The sequence below is a fragment of the Xenopus tropicalis genome, chromosome 8, assembly GCF_000004195.4.
Source record: "Xenopus tropicalis strain Nigerian chromosome 8, UCB_Xtro_10.0, whole genome shotgun sequence".
Taxonomy (NCBI): Eukaryota; Metazoa; Chordata; class Amphibia; order Anura; family Pipidae; genus Xenopus; species Xenopus tropicalis.
Window position 1 is genome coordinate 12,487,274 of NC_030684.2, and position 20,660 is coordinate 12,507,933.

Consider the following 20,660-nt stretch of genomic DNA (forward strand, 5'->3'; position numbering starts at 1 on the left):
CCCCCTAAATTTGCGGTGGAACAGAGTGTGGCCAAGACACACCAAAAACACAAAACTACTGGGTTACTGTCTCTATTATCCTACCTATTATGACTTAGTGGAGCTAATTTTTTCCCACAATGCCAGTCTCATTGCACCCACTGCTAGACACAAGCTATTCAGATGGTTGGCAATGGGTGCAGCAAGCAAAGGGCACCTGGCCAATGGAAAATGTAATGCCCCAGTGGGCCCAGCACCCCCCAGTCCGACCCTGTGTAGAGACTGATATTCAGAGACAGTTTGCAACTGGCTTTCATTTTATATTAGTTTTTCAGTTATTTATCTTTTTGTTTAGCAATACTTCAGTTTGGAATGTCAGCAGCTGGTTGCTATGGTCTTGTTTTCCTTAACAACCAGGCAGAATGCAGGGGGGGGGGCTGAATAGAAAGATAAGGAATAAATAGTAACAATAATAATACAATTGTAGCCTCACAGAGCAGTAGGTGTTTATGTGCCATTTGAAAGGTGGAAAGATGTAGAAGAGCAAGGCAAATCATTCAAAAACTAGAAAAAAATAAATAATGAAGACCAATTGCAATGTTGCTAGGTGTCCGCTATTCTATACCATTAAAAGGTAACCACCCCGTTAAAGTGCCCTGGGAAAGGAAATCAGTTTCCCAAACAAAGACGGTGCTTACAGCAGTGAATGGGATTAAAGGCATTGTGTCTCTCTCCTATTTGTAGCTTTGTAGCAGACAGGAGCAGGCACACATACAGAACTAGCAGGCATGCAGAGAAAATCAACACAAAATACAATGTGCTTTTCACGCTACAGACGTTTATATATATAGCAGAGGAAACCACTGCACCTGGTTGTTGAGTAAGGAGGAAAGGGGCCCCGGGTCCCCAATATTAGAGGGACGTTGGAGAAAGAACATGGATAGAATGTTCCCCCTGTTCCCTTGCTGATCTGGCTGACTACTTTGCGACTCAAATATAATGTAACAGTAGTCACCTGTCCTCAGCCTGCCTCCTCCCAATCCCACAATCCCCTGCTGCCCACGTGACGTGAATAAGAAAAGGAATATCCCAGTGCAATGCATTGTGGGTTATGTAGTTCCTGCATGCTGTCTGTAAGCTGTGGGGAAGTTGTTACAATTTGTAACATCAATGTTTTAGTCCCTCCTCCCCTGCCAGGATTTTTAAATGATGATATGCTGGATTGCAGCATATACAAATGGTATTTATACTATTTGAAGGGAAGATTAAGCCCCCTAAATATTTAATATTGTCTGCCTGTGACGCAGATATAAGGATGAATTAATAATCGGAAGGCACTACAATGGTGCATACTAGCAGCATATACTAATTTGTCGTCTTTAACCGGCAGCAGTGGTGTCTCTATAGGGGAAGCAGACCCCATGGGTATGGAGGGCCCATATCTGCTTCCAAAAAAAGGGGCCCAGGAGGGGTAGGTTGCCAGGTGACCCGTGCAGAGCCGGGCCCCTTACCAACCTGGCACCGCTCCAGTGCGGACTCCCCCACTATACTGGGGTGGGGGGAAGGCACATTGGATCAGCACTGACAAGCAGCAGTGGGGAACAAGGGCCCAGACTAGTAGTAGGTGAAGGAAGAGGTATATGCCCAGTGCCCCCCCATGATTGCACCTTAGGCACATGCCTCTTCTGCCTACAAGTAAGTGAAGACACACAGAGCTACTAGTAGCAGCTACTTGTTGTGGCTACTAAAATAGACAATGCTGATCATTTACTGATAACTGTCTCTACGTGTGCTTTAGCAGAGGCAATTCTCAGTATTGTCTATGGCATGGTAATTTCTGGAGTTTATTGCCTTGGAAAAGTAGCTGCTACTAGTAGCTCTGTGTGTCTTCACCCTAATTCCGGCCCTTTTCTCATGATGAATGCAGAATTGCCAGTGACCTGCAATATGATTGTGCTTTGGCCCAGAAAAACTTTTTTGGCGGGGGGCCCCAGGCCCATTGAGTGTGCCACTGACTGGCAGTCATGTAACTAGGGGACCACCTACCCTGGTGCATAAACTGCAACGTCAATCCCCTGCCAGTCTCCCCCCCCAGTTGGCCAAGTTGCACCTGTTGCTCCCCAGGTAGTTACGCCACTGCTGACCAGGGCAATCCTTGGGGGGGTGTCAAGGGCCCATTTAGGGTTTCCGAACTCTGCCAGCGTTTTTCACCGGGCAGAGGGTGGGCACTTACTTCATGGGGGCGGGGAAGAGGCACGCCAATTGGCGACATCACTGGGCGGAGCTATGGCACGCCAATTGCCGCGTCAATCTCCGAGTCCTGCCTGGTTTTCCTAATTTGAAAAACTGGGTGGGAGGTTTTGACCAGGACAAGCCCTTCCGAGAACCCGGCTGTCTGGGTCAAAACCGGACAGGTGGCAACCCTAGACCCACTGAGGCTGCTGTCTGAGGACCCCCAGACCCCAGTCGCGAGCTCCTAATCCCCCCTGCATTGCCTGCGCACCCCCTCTGCGAACGCGGTGGGAGCACCAAACACAGTTCTTTGCAGGAGGAGCGGGCTGGGTTGCCCACTAGGGCTCTAAGGCAAATGAGCCCTGGGATTTTTTCCTGGTGTCCCACTGGCCCAGTAGGGTTGCCACCTACCCGGGAGTTTACGGGCAAGGCCATGTAATGTAATGGGGCAAAAAAAAGCAAAAATATAATGCACCAGTGTTATTGTGTTAGTAAATGAGGCCTTTATTGCAGTGCAGTAAATATTCTCAGTACATACATTAGGCACGTAGCATATACATTAGGCACTCAGTCTCTCATACCCAGAGGGAGTGTGACCTTAAACAAACTCCGCTTAGCAGAGTTACACAGCAGTGACCTTTAATTCATTAATATGTTATAGAATGGCCTACTCTTAGCAACTTTTCAATTGGTCTTTACAGTTTTCTGCCCCCAATAAGGGGTAATTATATCTTAGTTGGGATCAAGTACAGGTACTGTTTTATTATTACAGAGAAAAGGGAATCATTTAACCATTAAATAAACCCAATAGGGCTGTTCTGCCCCCAATAAGGGGTAATTATATCTTAGTTGGGATCAAGTACAGGTACTGTTTTATTATTACAGAGAAAAGGGAATCATTTAACCATTAAATAAACCCAATAGGGCTGTTCTGCCCCCAATAAGGGGTAATTATATCTTAGTTGGGATCAAGTACAGGTACTGTTTTATTATTACAGAGAAAAGGGAATCATTTAACCATTAAATAAACCCAATAGGGCTGTTCTGCCCCCAATAAGGGGTAATTATATCTTAGTTGGGATCAAGTACAGGTACTGTTTTATTATTACAGAGAAAAAGGAATCATTTAACCATGAAATAAACCCAATAGGGCTGTTCTGCCCCAATAAGGGGTAATTATATCTTAGTTGGGATCAAGTACAGGTACCGTTTTATTATTACAGAGAAAAGGGAATCATTTAACCATTAAATAAACCCAATAGGGCTGTTCTGCCCCCAATAAGGGGTAATTATATCTTAGTTGGGATCAAGTACAGGTACTGTTTTATTATTACAGAGAAAAGGGAATCATTTAACCATGAAATAAACCCAATAGGGCTGTTCTGCCCCCAATAAGGGGTAATTATATCTTAGTTGGGATCAAGTACAGGTACTGTTTTATTATTACAGAGAAAAGGGAATCATTTAACCATGAAATAAACCCAATAGGGCTGTTCTGCCCCCAATAAGGGGTAATTATATCTTAGTTGGGATCAAGTACAGGTACTGTTTTATTATTACAGAGAAAAGGGAATCATTTAACCATTAAATAAACCCAATAGGGCTGTTCTGCCCCCAATAAGGGGTAATTATATCTTAGTTGGGATCAAGTACAGGTACTGTTTTATTATTACAGAGAAAAGGGAATCATTTAACCATTAAATAAACCCAATAGGACTGTTCTGCCCCCAATAAGGGGTAATTATATCTTAGTTGGGATCAAGTACAGGTACTGTTTTATTATTACAGAGAAAAGGGAATCATTTAACCATTAAATAAACCCAATAGGGCTGTTCTGCCCCAATAAGGGGTAATTATATCTTAGTTGGGATCAAGTACAGGTACTGTTTTATTATTACAGAGAAAAGGGAATCATTTAACCATTAAATAAACCCAATAAGGGATAATTATATCTTAGTTGGGATCAAGTACAATGTGCTGTTTTATTATTATAGAGAAAAAGGAAATCATTTTTAAAAATCTAAACTATTTGATTATAATGGAGTCAATGGGAGACAGGCTTTCCGTAATTCGGAGCTTTCTGGATAACGGGTTTCTGGGTAACGGATCCCATACCTGTACTACTTTTCCTCTTTAGAACCTGCCTTAATCATTGAGAGTCTCTCATTCAAACCAGTGCCTGGTTGCTAGGGTAATTAGTGTCCCTAGCAACCAGATAGCTGCTGAACAAAATGCTAAATAACTGACAAACCACAAAAATAAAAAAAATGAAGACCAATTGCAAATTGAATATCAAAGTCTGCCTCATACTAAAAGTTAATTTATAGGTGAACTACCCCTTTAAAGCCACAGGCTTGTCACGGAAAGCACTAGAAAACGAGAAGTTGCCTATCGGGGAATTTCTGAATAGGAAACGTATACGTTCAGCAGTGACCCTGCACATTGCACATTGGGGAAGGGGAAACTAAAAAATTCCAGAAAATCACAATAAAATCCCTTACATAAAAGGCAATGAGCAACGTAATAAAGCACGAAAGTCTGAAGAGAGATTTCATTACAGTGTCCTGAATAGCGCAGCGCCGGGGATCTGCTAAGGGGTTTTCCCTTGGTACTTCATATTGCTTATTCTCTTGTTTAAAGGGAAAACTGGATAAATAAATAATCTGCCTGACAAGACAGAATGAGGCAGTAATGGGCAATTAGTAGCCCTCCATATGTTGTCAAACTACCAGTCCTGGCCTTTGGCTACAATCACAGACATCAATCTTTTAGTTACACTGCATCAAGTACTTATAGCAGCTGTGAGCTTTACTCTCCCCTGTCTGTGTATAACCAGCCGGCACTTGTCTGATACAGCATTATATAGTAGGGTTTGGTAATGGGATCTACATCTACTGTATATAGATATATAGAAACTCCCTGCTATAGTTCCAGGGGTACCCAGGGCACAAATAAGCACTCACCCCAAATCCCCCCCTAACTGGCCTTCAGGCTGGGCCCCCTTAGCCCATAACAAGGTTACAGATATATAGAAACATTGGGGTAACAGTCACCCTGCTATAGTTCCAGGGGTACCCAGGGCACAAATAAGCACTCACCCCAAATCCCCCCTAACTGGCCTTCAGGCTGGGCCCCCTTAGCCCATAACAAGGTTACAGATATATAGAAACATTGGGGTAACAGTCACCCTGCTATAGTTCCAGGGGTACCCAGGGCACAAATAAGCACTCACCCCAAATCCCCCCTTAACTGGCCTTCAGGCTGGGCCCCCTTAACCCATAACAAGGTTACAGATATATAGAAACATTGGGGTAACAGTCACCCTGCTATAGTTCCAGGGGTACCCAGGGCACAAATAAGCACTCACCCCAAATCCCCCCCTAACTGGCCTTCAGGCTGGGCCCCCTTAGCCCATAACAAGGTTACAGATATATAGAAACATTGGGGTAACAGTCACCCTGCTATAGTTCCAGGGGTACCCAGGGCACAAATAAGCACTCACCCCAAATCCCCCCCTAACTGGCCTTCAGGCTGGGCCCCCTTAGCCCATAACAAGGTTACAGATATATAGACACACTGGGGTAACAGTCACCCTGCTATAGTTCCAGGGGTACCCAGGGCAATAACTAAGGAACAATATAAGTTTCCTGGCACTTGGAATAAAACAAGTAACTTTGCTCAACAAACTTGTGCGCAGAACCCCTTTCGGAACACGCGGAACACGCGGAACCCCTGTGTAGCGGATCAGCTCACCTTGTTCACCTCCTCTAGTCTGTGTTCCTGCTGCGCTTTTTGGATCACGAAAGCTTTGCCACCTACAGTAGAAAACAACCCCAAACTCAGTGAAAGTACAAAGACAAGGTGTTGCTGCAAAATCAAATATTTTCCCATGAATAAAACATTGTCTCTTTGTCGTATTTGTAGCGGATAAAAGGAACGCTGATCAAAGCTGACAGGATGCCAAGCGGGTCCCTAAAGAACCCGAGTAGAACTGGATTCTTTACACAAGTAATAAGACAGAGTGTTAGTGTGAGTCGGAGCGGTTAGGGGGGGCAAGAGGAAAGCTTTGCCAGGCAGCAGGTTTACCTTGTTTAATGTTATTGGAAGACATGCTGAGACTGCTGGGTGTGAGGGAGAGATTAGCCCCGGAGCTGGGAGAGGCACTAGCGGCTGTCTCCTACTGCTGAACAGATGGCTCTGCAACTCTCTGCACTCTGGTTTGTCTTAAGCAGCCCAGCCCTGCCCAAATAGCTCAGCCCTTATTTTATCTTAATCACTTAAAGCATTTTGCTCCCTTGGCAATAGTGTTATGCCCCCTGCTGGCACACAGGAGATTGCAAGTATCCTTCTCTAACCCCAGTGCTGTGATTTATTGGGGTTTATTTATATAGCGCCAGCTTATTCCTCAGCGCTGTACAGAGATTACGAATCATTCCCATTAGCCCCTGCCCCAGTGAGCTTACAATCTAAGGTCCCTATCACATTCCCATCAGCCCCTGCCCCAGTGAGCTTTCAATCTAAGGTCCCTATCCCGTTCCCATCAGTCCCTGCCCCAGTGAGCTTACAATCTAAGGTCCCTATCATATTCCCATCAGTCCCTGCCCCAGTGAGCTTACAATCTAAGGTCCCTATCACATTCCCATCAGCCCCTGCCCCAGTGAGCTTACAATGTAAGGTCCCTATCACATTCCCATCAGCCCCTGCCCCAGTGAGCTTACAATCTAAGGTCCCTATCACATTCCCATCAGCCCCTGCCCCAGTGAGCTTACAATGTAAGGTCCCTATCACATTCCCATCAGTCCCTGCCCCAGTGGAGCTTACAATCTAAGGTCCCTATCACATTCCCATCAGTCCCTGCCCCAGTGAGCTTACAATGTAAGGTCCCTATCACATTCCCATCAGCCCCTGCCCCAGTGAGCTTACAATCTAAGGTCCCTATCACATTCCCATCAGCCCCTGCCCCAGTGAGCTTACAATCTAAGGTCCCTATCACATTCCCATCAGTCCCTGCCCCAGTGGAGCTTACAATCTAAGGTCCCTATCACATTCCCATCAGTCCCTGCCCCAGTGAGCTTACAATCTTAGGTCCCTATCACATTCCCATCAGCCCCTGCCCCGGTGAGCTTACAATCTAAGGTCCCTATCACATTCCCATCAGCCCCTGCCCCGGTGAGCTTACAATCTAAGGTCCCTATCACATTCCCATCAGTCCCTGCCCCAGTGAGCTTACAATCGAAGGTCCCTATCACATTCCCATCAGTCCCTGCCCCAGTGAGCTTACAATGTAAGGTCCCTATCACATTCCCATCAGCCCCTGCCCCAGTGAGCTTACAATCTAAGGTCCCTATCACATTCCCATCAGCCCCTGCCCCAGTGAGCTTACAATCTAAGGTCCCTATCACATTCCCATCAGTCCCTGCCCCAGTGGAGCTTACAATCTAAGGTCCCTATCACATTCCCATCAGTCCCTGCCCCGGTGAGCTTACAATCTTAGGTCCCTATCACATTCCCATCAGCCCCTGCCCCGGTGAGCTTACAATCTAAGGTCCCTATCACATTCCCATCAGCCCCTGCCCCGGTGAGCTTACAATCTAAGGTCCCTATCACATTCCCATCAGTCCCTGCCCCAGTGAGCTTACAATCGAAGGTCCCTATCACATTCCCATCAGTCCCTGCCCCAGTGAGCTTACAATCTAAGGTCCCTATCACATTCCCATCAGTCCCTGCCCCAGTGAGCTTACAATCTAAGGTCCCTATCACATTCCCATCAGCCCCTGCCCCAGTGAGCTTACAATCGAAGGTCCCTATCACATTCCCATCAGTCCCTGCCCCAGTGAGCTTACAATCTAAGGTCCCTATCACATTCCCATCAGTCCCTGCCCCAGTGAGCTTACAATCTAAGGTCCCTATCACATTCCCATCAGCCCCTGTCCCAGAGGAGCTTACAATCTAAGGTCCCTATCCCATTCCCATCAGCCCCTGTCCCAGAGGAGCTTACAATCTAAGGTCCCTATCCCATTCCCATCAGCCCCTGTCCCAGAGGAGCTTACAATCTAAGGTCCCTATCACACACAATCACCTTACAGATAGTGCCCCGACTGGAATCAAACCCAGGATACAAGTGGTACAAATTCAATATCACTATGCTGCTTTCTTCTGATATCAAGAAAGTTAGGAGATAAACAAAAAAAAAAAAAAAATACAAAAAATTAACAGGGCTTATTTACCTTCAATTTACTGTTTTTTTTTAATGTTTAAGTAAAAGACATTATATTGTCCAGAAAATATATCTGTGCTAGTTCCTATGAATGATGATATAATGTTTCTGACCAGAGCAACATCTTTATATATTATCCATAAACTGCAGCAGAATGGTGCCCTCTAGTGACTAGAATGAGATAAGAAATGGTAGAAAGTCATTAATTTTTAATTATGAGTTTCTTAGATATGGCAGAAGCCTTATTTTACTCAGCGAGGAAAGCTGTATAAAGTATGTGTTCTTTGAAAAATTCATTATTTTTTTATCTAATATAATTTTAATAAAGTTTTAAAAGTAACTAGAATCTCAGCCATAAAGCAGGACAGGACTGCTGCTTACAATGGGGGGGATCAGATAGGATCTGTGCCACTGTGACAGAATGCTCTGTTATACAGATAGCTAGAATCTCAGCCATAAAGCAGGACAGGACTGCTGCTTACAATGGGGGGATCAGATAGGATCTGTGCCACTGTGACAGAATGCTCTGTTATACAGATAGCTAGAATCTCAGCCATAAAGCAGGGCAGGACTGCTGCTTACAATGGGGGGATCAGATAGGATCTGTGCCACTGTGACAGAATGCTCTGTTATACAGATAGCTAGAATCTCAGCCATAAAGCAGGGCAGGACTGCTGCTTACAATGGGGGGATCAGATAGGATCTGTGCCACTGTGACAGAATGCTCTGTTATACAGATAGCTAGAATCTCAGCCATAAAGCAGGGCAGGACTGCTGCTTACAATGGGGGGATCAGATAGGATCTGTGCCACTGTGACAGAATGCTCTGTTATACAGATAGCTAGAATCTCAGCCATAAAGCAGGGCAGGACTGCTGCTTACAATGGGGGGATCAGATAGGATCTGTGCCACTGTGACAGAATGCTCTGTTATACAGATAGCTAGAATCTCAGCCATAAAGCAGGGCAGGACTGCTGCTTACAATGGGGGGGATCAGATAGGATCTGTGCCACTGTGACAGAATGCTCTGTTATACAGATAGCTAGAATCTCAGCCATAAAGCAGGGCAGGACTGCTGCTTACAATGGGGGGGATCAGATAGGATTTGTGCCACTGTGACAGAATGCTCTGTTATACAGATAGCTAGAATCTCAGCCATAAAGCAGGGCAGGACTGCTGCTTACAATGGGGGGATCAGATAGGGATTTTTATTAAGAAATTAAAACATAAAACAGAAAATCAAACTTTCAATTACATAACATCAAAAAAGAAAATTCAATTACATAACATCAAAATGACATTTTAATTAAATAACATCCGAAGATTGCACCCATGTGAAATCCACCTCCCTCCACAGTTTAGCATTGTCCTTGTTAATGCTAATCTCTTTGAAACGGATGAAAAACAGTTCCCTCAAGATTCTTTTAACTGTTGGATCAATAGTTCCATCCTCCCCCCCGAAAGATTTACTGCACCTCATTATCCACAAAAAGTATCTAATGACAGTGAAAATCACAAAAAAGGTCTCATTATCCAAAGGATGCTTTCCCCTTACCAGCCCATACGCCCTTTCCCCATATGTGTGCCGACAGAACCTTCCAATTTTCAAAACTGACAGGACTTCATTATACAGAGCCCGAGATACCGAGCACTCTAATAAAAAGTGATTTGTGGTCTCTTCCACTTGGCACCCCCAGGGGCAGAGCCTGTTTACCACACTCAGATAGCTCAGATTGCCCCTAAGGAAGAGTTTCCCCTGGAAAGCCAGCCAGGCGTTATCCAGGAACTTGCCCGGGAGCCTATGGCCATTCAGGAACTTCAAGCAAGTTTTCATCTGCTCAGTTGTACAGTCTTTCAGGACTGGGGCAGAGATAAAAAAGGAATTCAATACAGACTCATATAACTGCTTCCTGGTAAGATTCCCTATTGCCCCGAAGTCCAAATTCCACTTCTTTATCAGCTTTAAGCCTAAAACTAAATGCTGTGGAAAGTACCCCCCCCTAATCCGGACCCCCTTCACTCTACCGCCCTCCATCCAGTCTCTGATAAAAGGCGAAACCCAGGACCTGACACAGTTCTCCCACAGAGAACACGTCCTTTGGCCCAGATTCCCAAAATTAAATTTCAGGAAAATGGTGCCAAAGAACGCGATTGGACAAACCATCCCTAACCCCCCCTCTTTTCTCTGCAGGAATGTGACCCCTCTTTTTACTGGGTTCAGTCTGCTCCCCCAGAGCATCTGAAAGAACAGACTGTAGAGCCGAGTAGAGAGAGATTCTGGCAGGGGAAACACATAGGCAACAAAAAGAAACAACGGGATCAGAAAAGTCTTGATCAAATTAACCCTTTCTCTATAGGTCAGCTTCCAAGATTTCCAGCGCTGAACTTTTGCCAAACCATCATCCAGTTTCTCTTCCCAATTTAACAGACCATTATCATTCCTCCCGAATTTAACTCCCAAGATTTTTACCTGCTCTGGGGCTACTGGGAAATTACCAACCTGAAAAGCTGGTTCCCCTTCTAGAACCCAAAAAGCTTCCGACTTTTCCCGATTGACAGAGGAGCCAGAGGCCCCCGAGTAACTTCTGATGCAATCAGTGACCACTTCAACCTCCGCCTGCTTAGAAACGATCACTGACACATCATCCGCATAGGCAACAAACCTGAGGGGCTGCCCGCCGGGCACACAGACCCCCTCCAAGCCTTTCCTCTCCAGCATCCTCAGGAAGGGATCCAGAGTGAATACATAGAGAAGAGGACTCAGAGGGCAGCCCTGCCGCACCCCGGCCCCAACCTCAAAGTCTTCACCTTGCCAACCGTTAATCAATGGGAAGCTTTTTGCCCCTTCATACAAAACTTTAATCCAACTAATGAATCTGCCCGGGATGCCGTATTTAGACAAAACAGCCCATAGATAATCATGGTTAACATTATCAAAAGCTTTTGTCTGATCCAGAGACAACAGATACTTACCCCAACCATGAGCTTTGCATGACTCCAAGGCTTCCCTTATAGTAAGGATCGCCCCAAAGATGCTCCGCCCCTTCACCGTGCAGAACTGACAGGACGATAATAAAGTGCCAGAAAATAAAATTAACCGGGAAAAAAGGATCTTTGCCAGAATCTTTCTATCGGAGTTGAGAAGGGCAATCGGCCTCCAGTTCTCAATCCTCTCATCATCCTTCCCCTTTGACAGCAGAATCAGGGCAGAGCACCTCATTGACTCACACAAACCACTCCCCAGACATCCATTAAAGATCTTTGTTAACACCGGGACTAACAGCTCCTTAAAGGTCTTATAGAATTCTGCTGTAAGCCCATCAGGCCCAGGAGCTTTCTTGTTGTTTAACTTATCAATCGCACCCTCCACCTCCTCTTCCCCAATATCTGCTGTCAAAGGGGAGAAATCCAAATTAGCTGTATCAGGTCCTGGGGTCGCCCTTAAGAAGCTTTCAGTCCTTTCCCTCTCCAAAGCCTTACGTCTGAACAAGCCGGCATAGTACGACCTTACAACTCTGAGGATACCCTCCCTGGATTTCTGCAAACTTCCCTCAGAATCAATAAGGCCAGTCACCTGCTTTTTCTTAAAGGTCTCTCTACAGTTCTGGAAAGGGTCCGGGGAGTTTTTTGCCCCAAAATCCCTTTCCAGAACCATAGAGTCCTGGCGACTGTACTGATGCTGCTTCATCAGAGTTTTCAACTGGGCAATTTTCTCCCCCACCACCCCGGCCGAAATTAAGGTTTCCAACTTCTTTCTCAGAGACTGGTATGTTCTAGATCTTATACCCTCCCTTTTAACAGATAGTTTTGTGAAGAAGGTTCGGATTTCTTCTTTTGTACCCTCCCACCACTGTTGGATTGAATCAAAGAAGTCCAGCTTCGACCACTGGGCCTCAAAAAAACTCCTAAAAGAGCCATTCCTTGCAGCTTCCTTCAATGACTCAAATCCAAGTCTCCACAACCCTCTACCCCTTCTCGGGAGTTCTGACATCCCATATTTAAAGGACACCATTAAATGGTCTGAGAAATCTACCAACGTTTCTTTTACATCTGAAAAAGTATCTCTCTCTTTAACAAAAACCAAATCTATGCGGCTACTTCGATTTGCACAAAAATAAGTATGGACACCCTTCCTCCCATTCCAGGTCGCCACATCCACCAGCCCCGCCTGCCTGATAATATTAGACAAAAAGGCCCCTTCATATTTATTATATTTACCTGTCCTGTCCCCCGGCTTCAGGACTTCATTAAAATCCCCAGCCAGAATGACAGGACAAGAAACACACAAAAAAGGTTTAATTTCGCCTAACAGTTCTTTCCTCTCTGCTATCGTATGTGGCCCATAAACATTAATCAGCCTAAACGTCTCACCCTGAAAATGAACATCTAGGAGTATACAGCGTCCTATTCTGATCTCCAAAAAACGTTTGATTTTAAGATCAAAATGACCTTTAAAAAGAATTCCCACCCCCCCTGCAGATTCCTCTGCAATAGACCAAAAAGAGGGTCCAAATTGCCATTCTCTTTTAGCATTAAATATTTCTGTCCCATCAGTTAACCTTGTTTCTTGTAAGAAAAGAACATCAAAATTAGATTTCCCTAAAAAATCATAAACTTCAGCCCTTGTTTTATGGTTCTTTATACTACACACGTTGATAGTACAAAAATGAATCAATTGTTTTGACATTTTGGAGATTTAGCCAGCCTACCCTCCTTCCCCTCTCCAAATCTTTTATACTAAGGCTTCCCTAATCCACTTGAAGGGCCACTGTCTTTCTCAAAAAACCCATTCCCATCTATAGATTCCCTTTCCTCATCACTTTCTATCCGACCTTTCCTTTTCTTCCCCTGATCCTCAGTTATCTCCATTTCTACATGGGAAGGGACCTGTTCTTCAATTTCACAATTCATTTCTTCTGTCACAAGAGGCAAAGAAGCCTTGGATTTCCTTTTTCCCTTCTTCTTTTTCTGCTTCTTCCCTGTTTCTTTCCCATGCTCCCTCTCTTCATCCTCCAACCTGCTTAACTCTTCCTCTTCTTCCTCAGCCATATCCCCCCAAGATTTCCCATCAGGGAGTTCAAACCTATTAGAGGTTTCAATATTTGTTTGGAAAACCATCTTGCCTACCATCTTCCTTGTTTTCTTTCCTACCTCCTCCCATCCTTCTTTCTCAACCTCCACTTCCCTTCTTATCCCTTCTCCCCCATCCTTCTCAATAGTCTGGGACAAAACTTCCCCACCTTCCTTCCTGTTAGAGATTTCCTCACATACACCCACCTCCACCCCGGGTACATCCTCCTGAAAAAACTCTTTTTCAATTCTAGGGCATTCCCTCACAATATTGTGCCAGGCTTCTGGGCATTCCCGGTGCGTATGTCCCAAATCATTACAAAGGTTGCACCTTACCTTATTGCATTCCTTACTAACATGCCCCTGAGCCCCACATAATGCACAAACTTTGAGAGTGCAATCATTGGCCAGATGACGCTTTGAACCACACTTGAAACACTGCTTGGGTTGTCCCGGATAAAAACAAACACCCCTCTCCTTCCCGATAAAGAAAGAGTTTGGGAGATGCTTGGTAACATTATTAGATACATCCAATCTCACTTGTACTTTCCATCCCACAATCCAGAAACCCTCCTCATTATATAACCTTGTCAGTGGCGCCAGGACCTTACATTGGCGCTTAAGCCAGACCAAAACATCTTCCGGGGGAATTGATTCATTTTTAAAAATGACAGTGACGTTCTTAACTTCTGGCTTTGAAACAGGTATGGCCCTGAAACCTTCCCACTCTGGGGATCTTCCCTTCTCCTGATAGAGACTCCAAAATCTATCCAAACCTTGTGGTAATTTAAAACTTACTTCAAATTCCACATCGGACACTGTTATGAAAGCATTAACATCAGAAGGTGTAAAACCCATTGACTCCTTTATCAAATTCTTGCAGATATACCTACTGCCTGGCATCTTTTCCTTCTCCCCATCCCATTTAATCTTAACTACATTTATCCTTTTAAACACAGGCCCATCAAAAAGAGTCTCTTGTTGTCTTGCAAAAAAATCTTCTTTTTTCCCAAAACCCTTTACTTCCTTGATCCTCTCCCCCTGCATTTGACATTTCCATTGACTTAGTAGGATTTGCCACTTTATTTGCTTTACCCAAAACATTATCAGGAGTTACCAGCATATTATTCCCATTATCCACAGAACTTGCAGAAACAATGGGGTTAGAAGGGTTGGAGGTAGGGGGGTTAGAGGTAGGGGGGTTAGAGGTAGGGGGGTTAGAGGTAGGGGGGTTAGAGGTAGGGGGGTTAGAGGTAGGGGGGTTAGAGGTAGGGGGGTTAGAGGTAGGAGGGTTAGAGGTAGGGGGGTTAGAAACAGAGGGGACATCAGAGGGTTTAGGTACAGACATAACAGCAGATTGCCCTTTCCCTGTTCCCTCCTCCTCCCCCCTAAGCACAAAATCCATATACATTGCTTCAAATGATTTCCCCCCTTTACCAGCCTGTTGCATTTCATCAAAACGAGTTCTGTTTTTAAACACCTCTTCCCAGGGTTTAATTAACAGCATAGTTTGCTCAATTTCCCCATCAGCCTCCTCCAACTCTTTATTTATTATAGCAAGTTTTCTTATTCCTAAAGCTCTAGCTTCCCCTTTAGCAAACTTAATGTTAGCAATCCCCCTCTCAATATCCCTCTCCAAAGCTCTCTTTTTGTCTTTAAGAAAGTTCACAGTCCTTAGAGCTTTAGCAATCACCATAGGGTCAGGATTCTCTCCAGCAGCAAGTGCCTCGTTAGCACAATTAGTATCAGTCTCTTTACTCACAGTAGTAACAGTCTCTATACAGGCTGAAAATGTCTCTTTAGCAGCAGCACAAACAGTCTTTAAATCAGTAGAAATAACATTATTATCAGCAGCAGAAAGTGAGTTAGTAGCAGTGAGTGGATCAGCAGGAATAGTGGCCCCACCAGTAGCAGGAGAAGCCACAGCAGCAGAATAAGACATTTTAGCTTTAGTAGCAGTTGGATTCCCAGCAGTAACACAGTCCTTGCTCACCTGCCCAAAGCCCCCTTCCCCCACCTCCACTCCAGGCTCCTCTGCACAGTCCAAAGCCCCCTCTGCCACCGCCATAGCCAGATTCTCACAGGCGCAATTAGCAGCATTTTCAGCAGCCGCATCAGCATTATGCGTGCCCTCCGCAGGACACAACTCCCAGCATGCACTGCTAGCCTCCCGATGCTTTAGCTCCACACAGACAGGCCCCGCAGGCACATTGCTGGATCTCTCTGCTCTCCCAGCTGCCATTACTTTACTTGCACCAAACTCCCCGCTCCTCCCGGGGGTCTCAGGTTCCACACTGTCACCCCCCAACAGGTCACTGGAGGATAATTGCGCAGGGGTCTCACACAACTGACTATTGGTGGCACTTTGAGGGGTTTCAGAGCCAGACATAGGGATGGGAGGCATACTCAGGGGGGGGGACATGCTTGTTTGTGGGTCAGGCTCATCAGGCAACAAAACTGGAGTTCTTTCCAAATCTTCTGATATTGTTTGTGAAAAGGATTCATTCATATCCTCCTCCTCCATGCTGCTTCCACTATCTTCCCTTCCTCCCACCTTCTTTCTCTTGGGCTTAGCTTTACTTACTTCACTTTCTGCCGCCATTTTCTGGCTTGAGCCTTTCCTTCCAGAAACAACAGCTTTCTTTTCATTCCTCACACGAAGAGAAAATCTTCTTTTCATTTTCCACGACAATAAAGAAATCAGTTTTTTTGTTTTTCTTTTTAAGCCCCAAAACCGGGAAACAAACAGCCCCCCAGACCCTTACAGGGCCTGGGGAAAGTTCACCTCACAGGAGCTCCCTCACAGCACCTCCACTCAGCACGAGGGTGTGGCTTACAATGGGGGGGATCAGATAGGATCTGTGCCACTGTGACAGAATGCTCTGTTATACAGATAGCTAGAATCTCAGCCATAAAGCAGGGCAGGACTGCTGCTTACAATGGGGGGGATCAGATAGGATCTGTGCCACTGTGACAGAATGCTCTGTTATACAGATAGCTAGAATCTCAGCCATAAAGCAGGGCAGGACTGCTGCTTACAATGGGGGGATCAGATAGGATCTGTGCCACTGTGACAGAATGCTCTGTTATACAGATAGCTAGAATCTCAGCCATAAAGCAGGGCAGGACTGCTGCTTACAATGGGGGGGATCAGATAGGATCTGTGCCACTGTGACAGAATGCTCTGTTATACAGATAGCTAGAATCTCAGCCATAAAGCAGGGCAGGACTGCTGCTTACATTGGGGGGGATCAGATAGGATCTGTGCCACTGTGACAGAATGCTGTTATACAGATAGCTAGAATCTCAGCCATAAAGCAGGGCAGGGCTGCTGCTTCCAAAGGGATAGGTTCTGTGCCACTGTAAGACATTAAGCTCATTTAATGCAGAAATCAAGCAAATGGCAGTGAGGTGTATAAATAATGTGTATATATATATATATATACATACATACCAGGACTTGGCAAAAAAATGATAAGCAAAGATATTTAAGCAAAGAAATCCAACGTTTCAAGCGCTAACTGTGCTCTTCCTCAGGGAAAAAAGGGTTTTTTCCTCAGGGTTTTTCCCTGAGGAAGAGCACAGTTAGTGCTCGAAACGTTGGATTTCTTTGCTTAAATAAACTTATCATTTTTTTTGCCAAGTCCTGGTGTGTGCAGCTCACTTTCTTGCTTTATATGTTTTTGCTAGCACCCTGGGCATTTGAACCTTAATAGGGTGTGCTCCGTTTGTTCCTGTATATATAAATATATATGCCTCTTTCTGCAGTCAGTCTATTACATTGCATTGCTCTTCTCAATACCTACTGTAACTGGCACCCTTTTTGCTATTTTTCCTCTAGTTTTCCCTACCACAATCTAATTCTCTTATATTTAATTGTGTCTATCCTATATACTTTCCCCCTTTATCTCTCTTGATCCATGTCAGGACATCGAAGCCCTTTTGCCTTTTACTGCCATTCCTCCTATCCAGACTGTCCCCAGCGGTACCCACAAAACTGTGTATCTCTATAACTGTGTCCTGTAGATTTAATAGGCTATAAATCACTGGTATCTTTTACTCCGAAGCAGTCGGGCAGTGGCCGGCTCAGTGCAATAGCCATGGGGATTCCTTAAGACGTTAGTAAAGACGCCCCTCGTACTTAGTAGCCTGTTTATTATTTTGGGTTTAGCCATTTGCTTATCAGAATTCCTGTGGCACGGGGAGCCGAAAACCCCATGAATCAGGCATGACTCTCGGATCAGTCATTGACTCCTAACAGCTGACTCTTCATGCCAGAAAGCGGCGAGGTGTCCTGACAGCGTGTTTAATCCGACAAATTTGGGATTTAGCGAGCATCTGTCTCGGAAAATGTGGCCCCGGGCCAGAATTCCGAGGCTCAGAACCATGTTGGCTGCATTTGGATTTCCCTGAAGGGACCTTATGGATTTGAAATGAAAAGCCTTGTCTTATGGATTATTGTGCTAGCCTGGGAACGTGACTGTGCATGGAGGGTAGCTTCTTATTTGGGGCGTACAGAAGGAAGGCAGAAGGCAGCACTTACCCCAGAGAGAGGGGGTCTGGACTCTTGTATTGGTGGATGATAGAAAGGGGGGACATTATAGGAGGGAGAAGCAGAGTAGACCTGGGCGCACCAACTGTGAAACAGATACATTCCCCAATCATGACTATGGGGCACATTCACTAATCCATGAACGGTCCAAAAGCATTTTTTTCGTAACGATCGGTATTTTTGTGACTTTTTTTGTCGCCGTCGCGAATTTGTCGTATATTTTACGCGACTTTTTCATCTCCTACGCGAAAAATATTGTATTGTTGCGCCGAGCACGAAAGTTTCGGATTCATTTAAGCTTCGGTATTCCAGGTTGGAGCTGCACAGTGCCATTTATTCCTATGGGAGGCTTCCAAAAGTCGGAAAGGTTTTTCCACCATTCACGATCGGGTTCACATTATATATATATATATATATAGTTTAGATCAGTTTTCAATTTTCAGTTAGTCTTCGTTTTTTATTTTTCTGTGGGGTTTGAATGATTTCTTTTTGTTGTTCAATAGCTCTCCAGTTTGGAATTTCAGCAGCTATCTGGTTGCTAGGTTCTGGTTTTCCAATACAACCGTGCACAGTGCTGTGAATGAGAGGCTGGAAGGTGAATAGGAGAGGCCTGATTTGAAAGGTAAGGAATAAAAAGCAACAGCAGCAATTAAGTTGTAGCCTCACGGAGGAATAGATTTTATTTTTTTTTTTTGCTGCCGGGGTCAGTGACCCCCATTTGAAAGCTGGAGAGACGCAGGAAAAGAAGGCAAACGCTATAAAAATATAAATAGGTCATTCTATAATATAGTTATATAAACAAGTTAATGGTGAACCACCGTTTTAAGGTCTGTCCAAATCTGGCACAGATATGCACTCACCCCAAATATAGTTCCAGGGGTACCCAGGGCACAAATAAGCACTCACCCCAAATCCCCCCCTAACTGGCCTTCAGGCTGGGCCCCCTTAGCCCATAACAAGGTTACAAATATATAGAAACATTGGGGTAACAGTCACCCTGCTATAGTTCCAGGGGTACCCAGGGCACAAATAAGCACTCACCCCAAATCTCCCCCTAACTGGCCTTCAGGCTGGGCCCCCTTAGCTCATAACAAGGTTACAGATATATAGAAACATTGGGGTAACAGTCACCCTGCTATAGTTCCAGGGGTACCCAGGGCACAAATAAGCACTCACCCCAAATCTCCCCCTAACTGGCCTTCAGGCTGGGCCCCCTTAGCCCATAACAAGGTTACAGATATATAGAAACATTGGGGTAACAGTCACCCTGCTATAGTTCCAGGGGTACCCAGGGCACAAATAAGCACTCACCCCAAATCCCCCCTAACTGGCCTTCAGGCTGGGCCCCCTTAGCCCATAACAAGGTTACAGATATATAGAAACATTGGGGTAACAGTCACCCTGCTATAGTTCCAGGGGTACCCAGGGAACAAATAAGCACTCACCCCAAATCCCCCCCTAACTGGCCTTCAGGCTGGGCCCCCTTAGCCCATAACAAGGCTACAGATATATAGAAACATTGGGGTAACAGTCACCCCGCTATAGTTCCAGGGGTACCCAGGGCACAAATAAGCACTCACCCCAAATCCCCCCCTAACTGGCCTTCAGGCTGGGCCCCCTTAGCCCATAACAAGGTTACAGATATATAGAAACATTGGGGTAACAGTCACCCTGCTATAGTTCCAGGGGTACCCATGGCACAAATAAGCACTCACCCCAAATCCCCCCCTAACTGGCCTTCAGGCTGGGCCCCCTTAGCCCATAACAAGGTTACAGATATATAGAAACATTGGGGTAACAGTCACCCCGCTATAGTTCCAGGGGTACCCAGGGCACAAATAAGCACTCACCCCAAATCCCCCCCTAACTGGCCTTCAGGCTGGGCCCCCTTAGCCCATAACAAGGTTACAGATATATAGAAACATTGGGGTAACAGTCACCCTGCTATAGTTCCAGGGGTACCCAGGGCACAAATAAGCACTCACCCCAAATCCCCCCCTAACTGGCCTTCAGGCTGGGCCCCCTTAGCCCATAACAAGGTTACAGATATATAGAAACATTGGGGTAACAGTCACCCTGCTATAGTTCCAGGGGTACCCAGGGCACAAATAAGCACTCACCCCAAATCCCCCCCTAACTGGCCTTCAGGCTGGGCCCCCTTAGCCCATAACAAGGTTACAGATATATAGAAACATTGGGGTAACAGTCACCCCGCTATAGTTCCAGGGGTACCCAGGGCACAAATAAGCACTCACCCCAAATCTCCCCCTAACTGGCCTTCAGGCTGGGCCCCCTTAGCCCATAACAAGGTTACAGATATATAGAAACATTGGGGTAACAGTCACCCCGCTATAGTTCCAGGGGTACCCAGGGTACAAATAAGCACTCACCCCAAATCTCCCTGTGGACATAATTGAAGTCGATTGATGAAATTTAATTGGTAGTTGGCAAGTTAGTGATGTGAGAAAGTAATGATAGGAAGTCCGATGCTTAATGGGGGGTGTTGCTTTTATACAGGGTTAGATACAGAGAGAATAGCAGGGTATCTTACTAACATAAGGGCAATGTGCAATTTGGGGTGCAATTGACCTGCATGTACATGTAGGTTTG

At 45.4% G+C, this 20,660-nt stretch overlaps 1 protein-coding gene across 2 annotated transcripts in view; it reads right to left on the reverse strand.

Annotated features, from left to right (window-relative positions):
• Window positions 1–6,441, reverse strand: part of aif1l (allograft inflammatory factor 1-like) — a 54,371-nt gene extending 47,930 nt beyond the window's left edge. The window contains exons 1-2 of one of the 2 annotated variants that reach the window (XM_012968126.2): window positions 6,298–6,441; window positions 5,965–6,026 (exon numbers count right to left, since the gene is read on the reverse strand). In XM_012968126.2, the coding sequence (XP_012823580.1) occupies window positions 5,965–6,026; window positions 6,298–6,322 (87 nt within the window). In that variant the 5' untranslated portion in view covers window positions 6,323–6,441. 2 annotated transcript variants of the gene reach the window in all.
• Between the last annotated feature and the right edge of the window lie 14,219 nt (window positions 6,442–20,660).